General features: G+C 46.0%; 5 protein-coding genes across 5 annotated transcripts; 1 reads left to right on the top strand and 4 right to left on the bottom strand.

Moving 5' to 3' along the window:
- Positions 1 to 2,397: 2,397 nt before the first annotated feature.
- Positions 2,398 to 4,322, bottom strand: N7503_000148 (CAIB/BAIF family enzyme; the record flags this gene model as incomplete). The annotated part of the gene is made up of 4 exons (XM_057059709.1): positions 2,398 to 2,952; positions 3,007 to 3,507; positions 3,590 to 3,888; positions 3,938 to 4,322. 4 exons carry the CDS (start codon positions 4,320 to 4,322, stop codon positions 2,398 to 2,400), a joined length of 1,740 nt encoding a protein of 579 aa, XP_056926632.1.
- A 1,647-nt stretch (positions 4,323 to 5,969) lies between these two features.
- N7503_000149 (DUF3716 domain-containing protein) lies at positions 5,970 to 6,892 on the top strand (the record flags this gene model as incomplete). The annotated part of the gene is made up of 2 exons (XM_057059710.1): positions 5,970 to 6,004; positions 6,052 to 6,892. The coding sequence occupies 2 exons, from the start codon at positions 5,970 to 5,972 to the stop codon at positions 6,890 to 6,892; spliced, it is 876 nt and encodes a 291-aa protein (XP_056926633.1).
- A 508-nt stretch (positions 6,893 to 7,400) lies between these two features.
- On the bottom strand, positions 7,401 to 8,476 carry N7503_000150 (chalcone synthase B; the record flags this gene model as incomplete). The annotated part of the gene is made up of 2 exons (XM_057059711.1): positions 7,401 to 8,419; positions 8,470 to 8,476. 2 exons carry the CDS (start codon positions 8,474 to 8,476, stop codon positions 7,401 to 7,403), a joined length of 1,026 nt encoding a protein of 341 aa, XP_056926634.1.
- Positions 8,477 to 9,214: 738 nt separating this feature from the next.
- N7503_000151 (uncharacterized protein) lies at positions 9,215 to 10,003 on the bottom strand (the record flags this gene model as incomplete). Its single annotated transcript, XM_057059712.1, has 1 exon — positions 9,215 to 10,003. The coding sequence occupies one exon, from the start codon at positions 10,001 to 10,003 to the stop codon at positions 9,215 to 9,217; it is 789 nt and encodes a 262-aa protein (XP_056926635.1).
- A 1,312-nt stretch (positions 10,004 to 11,315) lies between these two features.
- Positions 11,316 to 12,632, bottom strand: N7503_000152 (Protein kinase domain-containing protein; the record flags this gene model as incomplete). The annotated part of the gene is made up of 2 exons (XM_057059713.1): positions 11,316 to 12,382; positions 12,440 to 12,632. 2 exons carry the CDS (start codon positions 12,630 to 12,632, stop codon positions 11,316 to 11,318), a joined length of 1,260 nt encoding a protein of 419 aa, XP_056926636.1.
- Positions 12,633 to 13,273: the final 641 nt, after the last annotated feature.

The raw sequence follows: 13,273 nt of genomic DNA on the forward strand, positions 1-13,273 counted from the left end.
CGCTACTAGTAGAGCTAGAGCTAGAGCTAGACTTAGGCTTTGGCAAATGGGCCGGGCCTAATGGGCCGGGCTAGGCCCGATCTGAAAATGGGCCCCTATTTACCTTTAAAATGGGCCCGGGCCTATATGGGCCCCTATCTTGGGCCTATTTTGGTGGGTCTAAATTTATGTGTATTTTTTATAAAATATGTAGAAATATTGGTTTTGGAGTGGTGAAATACCACTTTAAATATAATATATCATATAGCCCTTGGTAATTTATAGCTTATAAGCTTATATATAAGGTATTTACCTGATAATATAGCTTTTTATTTAATCAAACTATGTATAAAGGGTGGTTGGGCTAGAGATATATATATATGGTTATTGAGGTAGTGAAGCTACACGTTCTACATATATATATCTCCCCTATTAATATGGCAAGTCAATCACTTTGAAAATTACCACTTTATATTATATCCAACTACCCTAAATATAGAGTAATCTAGGGTAATAGAGTATAATAAGCTTATATTAAGCTATATTATATATAATTATAATAGTTAGGGTAGAAGGTTCGAGAAGTAGTGGTTGCTATACATATATAGACCAGAACGGACTATAATAAAAAAAAAGTCTTGGCAAAAAATATGTAAAGTCAGGCAGAGATTAGGCAAAATCAGGCAAAATCAGGCATCAATTTCGAAAAATCGGGCCTATGGGCCCCTATATGGGGGCCTATATGGGGGCATATATTTTATGGGTTAGGCCGGGCCCTAGAATTTAAAAAATAGGGGCCTATTGCCGAAGCCTAGCTAGACTCTACTAGCGTTCCCCACGAGCTAGCGGGTAATAGGTAGAGTATTATAGAAGGAGCGTTAATAGAGAAGTACGCTAGTATAGGGTAATATCTTAGTTAATATTTACTTATCTCTTTTATCTTTTCTACTTCTTTCTCCCGTTCTGGATATTCCGTTGCCTATATAGTATATATGCCCCCGTAATTAATATACTTATATTCGCTTAGCGTGCTATCGGCCTTCTATAGGTAGCTCTAAGAAAGGTGCTTACCGGCATAGTACACGTATATAGGTTTGTTAATTAGATAGGTGGTTCCTATATAGCCCTATTTTTAATAATTATAACACTAACGTACGCGTATAGCTTAGTTATATAGTATAGTAGAAAGATAGTTACTATCCTAAAGCACGCCCTAGTTAATAGCGGTATTAGCGGCGACTAGAGATAAGAATTCCGCCATGAGCGAGCCTAATTTACTAACTAGCGTATGGAGCTAGTTTAACCTCGTGATCTCTACTATGCCCTAGTCCGCTTAATTAGTAGCCACTAGCTTAGATATCACTATATCCTATACCCCTCTTAGCTCTTCTATACGTGGCGAATTAACGCTAAGAGACTATATATTAATATTATAGATTATAATGCCCTATATTAGTAATAGAACCTCGGCTTTCTTATATAAGCTCCGCGCCCACTCCTAGTATATATAAAGAATTTCCGCTTCCTTAGTAGAGCGGACGGAGAAGTGGAGATCACCTAACTATAGCTAGCGGGATACTAAGATTTTAATAGAGGCTAGCGGAGCTAATTTCTAGGCCTATATAGCACGAGCGCGTATATAATTAACTTTCTTAGTTAAAGCGGCGGGCGTGTCTCTATAGTACTAGTTAGTAGCGGCTAGGTTATTTAATCGAACTATAACCTCGTGGTCCTACGCGACCTTAGAAGCGGTAACGCCGGCGGTAGAACTCGCGCTACTATAAGATAAGAGGTGATAGGTAGGCGCTAGCGCGCTATATATAATACTAGTGAACGTGGAGGTTCCTACTCGAGTAGGCATCTAACGCTCTACTATAGCTTGTATAGCGGTTAAATCCTTACGCATCTCGAGCGTCTCCTAGCGCAGCTAGGAAAACTCTACACGCTAGTCCGCGCTAAAGGGGTTCTTCAGGAGGTCCGCAGTGAGCTCCTCAACGCTTTTGAGGCAGGAAATTACTACACTAGGGACTTGGTGACCTGCCTGACTCTACATATGATCGAGTAGCTTACGTATGTCATGATTGGCGTTTAAAATTCTGGCGGTGGTGTCGGCGGGCGCGACCCGACCGGCCCCTGAAAGAGGCGGCCAGGTGTTGACCGGAGCCACCATGTCGATACGCGCTTGAAAATGGTATCAAAATGGAGCCCCAGAGGTAATTGAAAACCTCCCGTTGTCGGTTAATTGCCAACTGGCGTGGTTGTGGAGTAATTTCAAAAATTCGATTTGCCAAGAGATAGATGTTTTTGCCGAAAACAGTAATCTAATCATGAAAAGGACAAATATACCGAAATTCCTAAATAGTTGCAGGGTAAAAAAGCCCATGTATACCCAAAGTGGATATTTCGCTGAAATAGTAATCAACATTTCTTAAAATCACCTTCTTCCTCATTCCCGAAATCTTCCCAGGTAGCCCGATCTGACCCATTGGGCCGACTGGCCCTGATAAACTGATTATCCACACCTTGCACAACAGTAATAGGCTTGACAACCTCAATATCAGTACCATAAGCCTTGGAGAACCAGCTCTCGGTCAGCGGATGGCGACCTTCAGACTCAACCCCCGGATCCAAATACAAGTGCGGGAACCGCTTTTGCATCCCCTTGAGGACAGTCGAGGAAATGCGATCAACACTATCGCAGTGACGAAGCTGGAAGAACTCTGCTGGCTGGGCAGAACGAAGTTTCTCTTGCACTTCATCAGAGTACTGACCCACTGCAAAGAGCAGAAGATCGTAGTGCATGAGGGAAGCCTGGCCGTGGTATGAACCACCGGTCTTGGCGCGGTGGTAGAGACCGGTCAGCGCGGCAATGGCGCCCATACATCCAGTTCCGTAGTCGGAGATGGGGAAAGGGGGAACGGCAGGTGTGTCACGACCCATGAATTTGCCTTGGGCCCAAGCGACACCAGTTACCTAGTTGAAATGTTAGTTGGATAATTTCATGCTTCATAATTGTGATCCACTTACGCAGTCGGCAATTTGTTGCCATCCAGCCCGTCCGGCCCATTCACCTTCATAGCCGAAACAGTTCTCGTTCACGAAGACAATTCCCTTTCCGCGCTTCTCGGCAAGGGCCGCCATGGCCTTCGGGCCGTAACCCAGCTTCTCCAGAGCGCCTGGTCGGTACCCGTCGACGATCACATCAACGTCCTCCAAGAGCTTTTCGAACTCTGCGCGACCGGCCTCGGTTTTCAGATCCAGGTCTGCGGCGCGTTTGCCCATGTTTCCGTCGACCTGGAAGAAGGGTACGTCAGACAAGTTGGGGCTGGTGATTTTCAGCACATCGGCGCCGTATTCGGCTAGAATGCGGGCGACGGTTGGACCTGCAATGATGCGGCACATCTCAAGCACCTTCACGCCCTCGAGGATCCTCTTGCTGCCAGGTCGAGCGGCCGGGAACGGAGTCGGGGCAATATCTCCTTGAAGCTTGGCAACCTTCCATGGTGGTTCTTCAACATTGAGTGCTCCCTGTTGTTTTTTGAAATAAGCATATGTCCTTGCTCCCTAGTTTCTTTGGGGTCTAAACACAAAGAATGGATTGGGAACGTACATGTGGGGTTTTGATGAAGTCTTCATATTTGAGTGCTGGAACACCCGCTTGGCGGCGCTCTTTATTCATTGCCTCCAGCTCAGGAACAGTGTACTTCTGAACCTGAGCCTCAATAACCTTAATGATCTCTTCATAGTCTGTCAAGTCGGGACGGTGGCCCTCGAGACCGATCATGTTTAATGTTGTGGTAGCCTCGAGAGAGCCATGGATATGGTAGAACTCCCCTGGATTCTTGGTTTTATACAGATTCGCCGACATGCGACGGTATCCGTTCGACTGCGCAGCCAACAGATCCGTGTCTGAGAGTTGGGTCAGTAATAGCTCTATCATGGGCTTGATTTAACATACCTTTCAACTTGGATTTAACATTAGGATCCAACTTTGACAATCCATCGATCTTGGCCATGTACGCCTGACATCCGAAGGCCGTGGCCGCTTCCAGGCTGACCTGCACACTACGCGACTGTTCGGTAGCTCCAAATCGCAGATCGGCAAGGGCTGCGGCCACAGAGCCCTCGACACCTTTCAGTGCGGCAAGGGTCTCAGTCTCCTTGAAAGGAATTGGGAAGTAAATTTCATTGTGACTGGTTGAAAATGAGACTTTGTCTTTGTTGGCGAGCACTTCTTCGGGTAAACTGAGTCTCTCAGACTGGTCACAAAGACTGGAGAAGATGCGACTCGTCTCGAGAACGGGTGAATACGGCGAAGCGTTGCTTGAGCGATCGTTTGCCATGACTTAAACTTTGTCGCGTTTGACTTTATTTAGTAATAGTCTTGTTTCGCGGTTCGCGGTCTCTTAGATTAACCGGTTAGTGGATATTTGTACAACCAGTCTTCAGTACGAGTTTCGTGAGATTGGTGACAAGTTCAGATTTAGACCTGCCGATCCAGATTTCAAGACATTAAAGCTATAATATGTGACGGCAGTGGCCACCCGACGGAGGAATACCGGACTCGATCCGACCACTGCCGCGCATCGGCCGTCGGGATAGAAAGTATGGCGGATATGGGAACGTACCCGTGCACTGCAAAAAACGAGACCCCGCATGCAGATCCGAAAGAAAACTCCGGGTTCGGGCGAACGTCGGATCCCGATAAGATCGGATGTCATGGTCACGTGATGATTAGCCGGCTCGGATGCATCTCCCGGCTACTTGATCTACAGGCATTTATAATCATCAATATGAGCGTTACTTAACATTTAGAAGTTCTGTCACTGTTCGGACTATGTAGCTTAGCCATTCCGTCAAATCTCGTCGGTGCTGCTCTTGGCAACAAAGATTCCTTTGTCATATGAAGAAGTACATGGGCCATGGCCAACAGTCAGGATGTTGTCCTTGGAGTGGCTAGGGTATTAGGGCAACACACGAAGGGGCTTCCTGTATCTGCAAAGTCCGAAGCCTTAAGCACTTTCAAAGTCATTGACATCGTATAGTGGCAACTTGCAAGGCTTTTTGAATGATATGTCTGAAGTCATCCAAGCGGGTCATATTCTTATCACCATTTTTTACGAATCGATCAACCACATCGTAGAAGCGAATGTAATCTTCCATGGCCAGTCTTGACTCCTTGCCTATTATTCATCCGCTTGCAGTATCAAGTTTTCTTCGGCAAAAGCTAACTAAACTCTGAACCGTCTCTGAGCTCCCATGGATGTAATCTCACGTAGTGTCTGGTGATACTTTAGGGTGTTGCCATAAAGTGAGGAGCAGCAGGCTACATTGGCCAGACTAGACCTAAATGGCACGGCCACGTCTGGCGCAACGGGCGAGCGCTGAATTAATATGTTCACGAGATCCATATTGTTCGATGCGCCCGTCTGTCAGAAACTTAAGCTAGGATAAAATTATTCAACACTATTATTTTCTTCGTCGTACTTCCAAGGTTAAATATCAGGCACGTCCTTCTTTTCAGCTTAGCTACCTTTTTACTTTCGTTTCTCCATCACGCTCTGGTCTCACGCAGGGCCCTATGTTGATTTCCAGGTTGTTCTTATGTGTTTATCCGCTCGTTCTCGAGATCCCATGCGGATCTTCTATAGACGTGTTATAATATCAGATTCATTAAACAACATCAATGACAGTCCGCATCAACAATAACCATCATGGACAACAATCAACATCAACGATAGTCCACATCAATAACAGTCAATTGCATAAGGTGGCCTTCGCTCTGCATAAGCCGAGAAAGGAAAGTGAAGACCGTATAATGGGAAGTTCCTTCACTTCTTACACTTTGGCTCATCGCGTCCCTCAGTATTGTTGACCTTCCTCCGTTTTCTTTCTATATTTCTCCTCTTTCTTACTCGACTTTCTCGCGATCCTTATCACCAACCCTTTCGTCAGTACCACTACAGCTGTGAAGTACCCATTCATCCAATATGAGCTCTTCAGTCCCCGTTCCCATGTCAGAAAAGTAAGTTATTCCTTGGGCTTTGGTTTAAATGCATTAATTGACGATAGCAACAGCAATGGCGCGAGTCACAATCACACAGCAGATCTCCAGATTGATCCGGTCATCGCGTTTGAAATCAACTACAAGGCCCCAGGCGAAATTTCAAAGGCCATAATGACATTGCCGTGGAGTGTGGCTAGGAAAGAAAATGTCATCAAGTCCGAGCTTCTCAAGGCTTTGATCACAATGACCCCTGTCCGCGAGCCAGTCCTGCGAGCGAGCAGGATCTGGACCAATAAACAGCTTCACGAGCAGCTCAGCAAAGTCATTTCAAACGCGGAATCCGCCATCATTCAGACGGTCGGGCGGGTTCCAACACAGAAGTGCAAGCCATGCTCCAAAGACCTAGGCCCCTGGACACAATGTGTCGTCATTGATGACATGGGGCATCTTATCAAGGCTTGCGGAAACTGCCACTGGCGGAAGAAAGACAGCCGTTGCGACTTTTGCAGAACCGCACCTCTTCCCTCCCAACAGCGAGCAGAGGAAAATGAGCTTTCTCTTGCTGTCCCTTCGATCCCAGCCGCCACCGCCACCGCAGTGCCATCGATGACTACACAGTATACTGTTCTTGATGCTGAGAAAGAAGCCTTGTATGATCGCAATCGCCTCCTTGAAGGGCAGGTCCGACGCCTTGAAGCGCAAATCCTCGTTCATTGCGCCCACATCCGCACTTTAGAAGACAACCAATTCCTTCTTGAAGATTCTTGCCAACTGATCCGAGCCGCGTCCCGGAAGAACCCTCGCTTTGTAGAGGGCGAAATCGATGATCTAGCAACAATAATCCGCTGCAACAGAATGACTCTTATCAAAGACCGAAACTGCATGGATGTCTCTAACAATGAGTAATAGAGAGATAAGGAAAGGTCACCATGTAATGTATTGAGTTTTTGTGAGTCGCGTCAGTCCATACTTTCTGCTCAAGTGCCTGTAATTCCATTTGATTCCTGAAGCTTCAACAAATAATCCGGATAGTATACCTTTCAGCCACGATACCGATTGGTCCTTACGTGACTCATCAGCGTCTGATTTGTGGACTAAATTCTCTAAGTACAAAGGAATTGGGTAAATCTTGTCCCAAAAGTTTTAATATGGCATTGAATCAAGCGATTCTAGGGTAGTTAGGTAGAACTCAAATGATCGATACCTCCACGGTACATGACCCAAACGGTCTGCTCACTTTTCATAGTCATTTCTACAGCCACAGAAATGCACCGCATTCCTTGTCATTATGTGCCCCTCAACGATAGACTAAATGTATAGTATCAATTGCAATCCTCGCTTGCGCATATATTCTATTTAATAGATAACACCTGAGCGGAACTAATTTATATGAAAGTCGTGTCCTTATATGTATTCATTGCCATCGTTTTAACAACATCATTTCAGTTGTAAGACCCGGGCCAAAGCTCGACGCAATGACATCCTGCTTCCTCATTTCCATAGTTCTCAGCCTCTCCAGAACAGCCAGAACAGCAACACTAGATGTGTTACCACGGGTTCTGTATATCTCATTACTTGCCACCACCAGCTCATCCGGCAGCCCCATCGCCGCCTGGGCCCCCTTGATGATAGACAAGCCACCCGGATGGACTGCCCAATCGAAATCCGTTGCCGAAGCACCGGACATCCCATTCTCCATAATCAGACTTTGAAACGGCCGTGCAAGTGATGCGGATGTCAGCTTGGGGACATTCTTCGACAACACAAGTCGAAAGCCAGTACTGGTGACCTTATCCTCCATCTCATCATGGGTTCCTGGGGTGATAGCAGAACGCGAATCAACAATCGAAAAGCGCCTTGGGAGATTTTTCTCTTTGTTTTCCCGAGTCATACCATGCGAATTGCATACAACCAGCGCGGCCGCACCATCACCAAATAAAGTCACACCAATCCCCATATCCTGTGAAGTTGACGCCGCATGCAGTTCCGAACTAATGAATATACTGCAAATCTCACATGCCAATACCAGAATCCTAGCCGGTCGACCTTGGCTAGTAGCCGCCCTAGCCAGGTTCGAAGCCATTCTCAGGGCAGCTAAGCCTCCAGCACATCCAACACCACTTATCAATAATCTTTCGGCCGTCGCCGGGATACCGAGCTCGCGGGCAACAATCTGATCATATCCCGGACTTCCAGAATTGGTGGCGGTGACTGCGACAAGGTGTGTGATGTCGCTTGCTTGAATCTCACTATCCAACAAAGCACTATGTGCAGCTTTCTTAGCGATCTGGACACCATATTGTCGCCAGGCGGTATCGACTTCTTCAGCTTTTTGGGGGATCCTTTCGGCGCCATCGAGGATCTGCCCATAGGTCCACCACGGATCGGGTTTCAATTCCGGTTTTTTCGTTGATTTTGAGAAGCCTCTGAAGCCTGGGATATCTTTAGTATGGCAAATCGATATAGGAACTATGCAATCTTACGAACCATGGTGCATCTGCGGGGTATAAACTCTGGGCGAATTCTCTGAGATCGTCTGGGGTAACTAGTTTTGAGGGCCATTCTGTGGCTAACCCGGTGATTGTTATCTCGTTTTTTTCTGGGGGAGCTGAAGTATGTGTTGCAATTGGAGCCGGGTCGTTTCTTCTCAAATTTGAGAATATACCACCCATATTGACTTGGAAGTTTATAGGATTTACTTTGTGACTGATTCATGGGCAAGGCTGTGGGAAATGACCGTATTTATACAAGAAGCTTACAATGAAAAATGGGAGAGTGAACTAATACAAGACAAACGATGGGGTTTGGGTTAAACTGACGTGTCGAACGATCATAGTAAGCGTAGCTATGTTCAAAATATTGCAAAAATTACCAAGCTTGAAGAGTTGCGTTCTCAACATAGAGTGTTACGAAGTACCGACTCCGACTCCGAAAGTTTATCTTGCAGACCTAGAATTGGGGATGAAGTAAGAGAGCGCGTTGATCACAGTTCTTATCGGGAACGTGGATCGTCAATAACCACGTGCAGAAGTTAAAGATACCCACGCGGGTCTACATAAGTCTAAATCTGGACCGAAAACACAATTCGTGACGAATGTAAATATTCTATGCATTGAGAAACACGGCTATGCTATAAACAAGGAAAGAGATAAGAAAGACATGGTATTTTGAGCCCACGGGGCCCAGAAAGGAATCTCATGCGAAAATGAAAAAAGACTGTTTCATCACTCAATGATGCTCAGCCTCGTGAATTGGTGCAGTGCCTTGGGCCGTAGCGGGTCGCGATTCGGCGGGGGAAGGGTTGTCTCTGAACATCACAGATGAACGATCACTGAGTAGATTTGTGCTTGACTCATTCTTGGCAGGCTGGAGTGGTGCAGGAACGACAGCGGTGGCTTTGAGGAGTTCGCGGGCGGCGATACGCTTGGACTTTGCTCGCTCCTTGGAGCAATGGAGGATGGCGACGCCTGCGAAGACGGACAACATGACACAGGAGAAGATAATCGCATTGATGTTTCCTTGATGGTTCTTCTTCTTTTGTGCGGCGGTTTCGGTGCTTGTTGCGGTTGCAGTACTTGTTGTGGTGGAGGAGGTGCTTGTTGTTGTTGTCGAACTGCTCGTGCCAGTTGATGTGGAAGAAGATGTGGTGGATGTTGAAGTTGAATCGGAGGACGTGGTACTGGAGGTGGTAGAGGTAGTTGAGCTGGTAGTAGAAGTTGTCGAGCTCGTAGTACTCGATGTTGTGGATGTAGTGGATGTAGTGGTAGATGAGGTGGTGGAGGTTGTAGATGTTGTGGAGGAAGTTGTAGATGTGGTATCACGAGCAAAGAATTCATTCAACTCTCGCTCGTCTCGAATCTCGAGGATTTGTACTGTGCCATCGACATCAGCCACCATAGGTGGGATCGCAAGCTTTGTCGTTTGTGGTGCCTGGTCAACAGCGGTAGGTGCGAAGAATGGGTGACCAGAAACCCGCGATAATTGCGCTCCCAAGAGGAGCAAAAGCAGACCCTGCATACTGTCTTTTGTTATTGAGATGAGAAAAGTGTGATTGAATTCTACGAAGAAAAACGGTGCCAAAAGACATAATTTAAATTATTTTTTTAGTATTATGGCCGCGAGTTGATTGACGTACTATGGCTTGGCAAACGTGGGCTCCACAGTTGAATTTTAGCCTTCTTCGAGGTTTCTGGGCGAAGGCTTGCGTTGTAAGTCTGCCTCGCAGCCCACGAACAGCTAGCTTGGTTGTTATTTTTGCACCGTTAGCTTGGAAATCAACCACTGGTGATCCAGTGGGACCATTTAGTGCGATAGGACGCGATAGCACACGCAAATGCCGCGCGGCACGGCCCCACAGGGCTGGTCCCATCGTATGGAATTGGCTGGAGTGGTGTATCGCAAAAGCAAAGCTTGTTCTGGCTGTTGGCGTTAAATTTGCTTGAATAATAAGGACCAAAAAGTGTTCGATTCTCATACACAATGTCTACGGCAAGCCGAGAAAGAGGTGCGGTCTCCGAGCCTCAGTATTGGGTGAAGCCCCACTCAAACGTGATAGTGCGGCTCTGGTAAAAATATACCCGCCCTAGTCAAATTTTAAACTGCTATTATTGTGCCCATGCTATGATAGGAAACGAGATGTCCTAAATTGCTACGGAAGAGTCCCTAGATTGCGTCCCTGGCAGATACGAGCGGGAAAGGGGCTTGGCTGAGCCTCAGCCTCGGTTGACTCGTTGAAGAACCCGAAGCATGGACCTCCTAGGTCAAGAGGTAGGAACTGGCCACACTAAAGGAAAAGCCAAAAAATTACTATTTGAATAAACTATGATATAAACAGAGATACAGCCTTCTGGGAAGAAGAAAAATAAACATTCACAATCAACAAAGGTCGAAAGAACCTTGAAGCCGAATTTCAAAGTATGCCAAGATGGAGATCGACAAACCTAAAGGTGGGGGTTGTGAAAATTTCCAAACTCTGATATTAGTGCAAAGTATGTATCAAAATATCCTGCTTCCAATACTGGCAGACATATTGCAAGCTCACGATCAACCTTGGAAGGACCTACACCTAGCATGTGGATAGAAATCTCACATGCGCTAGGTGGGGCAATAGCCCCTTTTTATGTAGTGAATAGTAGTAGTTACAACGCAGAGTTTGAAAGGATGTCCCTACGAATCTTCGACACCTACATATGGTGGATATCCATACAAGGAACATTTGAGTTCGATTGGAAGGTCTTTCCGGCACAAAAATTCATTGTTGACGGTCCCCACACGTAAATTTACTGCAAAAATATACCACGAAACATATATCTGCAAACTTCATGTTTAGCTAAATAGACTGACAGTAGGCATTCTGAAAGTCCTGTGAAAAAGGCCGCTCGTAGATACGATTCTGATATGTCCACTGCGAGAACCAAGGATACGTAACCAAGCTTGCCAAAGACGGGCGCTTGGCAGGGTCCCTCTGCAAAAGATGACGCAGCACATCTTTGCAATCCTGAGACAAATCCTCCCTCATCGGCAAATCATCATACATCATTCTCACTCGTCGATCATAAACCCTCTTATTATCCTCACCACCATACTCTAGTAAATCCATCTCATGGCCACCAGCCGGAGGATTATCCCAGGGCCAGTAACCGTGCAGAAGCCCATATACGATAACGCCGTACTTCCATAACGTGATTTGACGAACATCACTTTCAAAATCAATCCACATATTATGGTGCAAGTCACGTCGACGATTCTCGGGTCGGAACAAGATCTCAGCTAGTTCAGGCAACATTTGGTATTCCTGGAAGGCTATGTATGCATATAGGGAGCAGAAAAAATCCTCATCCTCGAGTCCGAACCAAACATTGCCAAGGTCAATAAGTTGGACATTCAGGCTCTGGTCAACGACGAAGTTGAGGACTGAAAGATCAAAATGAACAAGATTGATCTGTGCCATGTCAGCAATTGCTTCTAGAAGCTGCGCTGCAACTTTGCAAGCAGACATTTCATCGAGGAGGGGCCTATTATCTCTGGCCATGAGATATTTGCCTGTAAACGAGGGAAAAAGCTGTGCACAAGAGCCTGCTGCTGGTGCCCATCGATCTAGAGACGGATCAACACATGCCGACATAATAATTGTTTGATGTCGGTCATGAATGTAGACGGAGTCAAGCTTGGGGAACTTGTTACTGCATGTCAGAAAAAGGAGATATAACGCTTCAGTGGGGATATACCTCGCCTGATCGGCGTTATCATGAATTGGCACCGCAGGGGGCGACATATGTCCCTGGTTGGCACTGAAAACTGTGCTGTGTCGCTCGACCTTGACAGCATAATGTCTGACATTTCGAGGATCCTCTCCAGGACCGCATCTCTCTCGGGCGAGGTACACAGCTGCAAAGCCTATAAAACATTAGCATGTCTCAAACCAGATAATGAGGGGAGATAAGAGAGACCTACTACCATAGCCAAGGGTACCATAGATCTCCAAACGGTCACTCAACTTTTTGCATATTTGAGTCGGACGAGTCGCTGTGTCATCATTAGCGATCGGGTCTAGAAAATCAATCATGGCAGAATTCTCTTCATCTTGAAAGATGAATTCGTCGTTTCTGCCAATTTCGTAGCCATGAAACATTACATCATCGCACATTGAGATGGGTTCATGGTTTCTGTCCGCTAAAGCTCTTTCCAGTCGCCATTGAAGACCGTGATGAAGGTGGGGATATTTCTGGGCCATGTAACTCTGTGGATCTAAAAGTTTTTGAGCCGCTTGGGCAAAGCTTTGAGGCATTTTATTGGTGGACCTAAGACGTTGAGAAGACAATATGCAATGTTCTCAAGTCTTCGACGCATTGTGTTGGGGTTAATATACCCAATGAGCCACAAAGAAAGAAGGTTCAACAATGATGATGTGTTGTGAAGGCAAAGAAATGTAAGTCCAAAAGAATGGAACAATGAGTCCAGCTTGCTTAACAGTGAGGATGAAAGAAACTTATTTTTAGACCCATTGTCCTTGTTCCAGATTGTAGTGGCGAGTAATAATGGGCTATGAACAAAGGGATACTGGTCTCTCGCAACCTCATTTACGTTACTCCAAAGCCCCTTCAATGGTTCATTAGGGCTGGAAGTTTGGGCATTTAGAGAATCGTTGAACGACTTTCTTCAATAGTGATACATAGCAGTTGATATGTACAATGGAGTTGACATCTTGGATCCCAGGCGTTCTGGCTATAATGTCGAACAATGTCGGATCTCAAATATTGGCAAATGCCACGAAATAATGTCAATAGA

Source organism: Penicillium pulvis (assembly GCF_028828015.1).
Source record: "Penicillium pulvis strain IBT 33274 chromosome Unknown contig_10_segment0_segment0, whole genome shotgun sequence".
NCBI lineage: Eukaryota > Fungi > Ascomycota > Eurotiomycetes > Eurotiales > Aspergillaceae > Penicillium > Penicillium pulvis.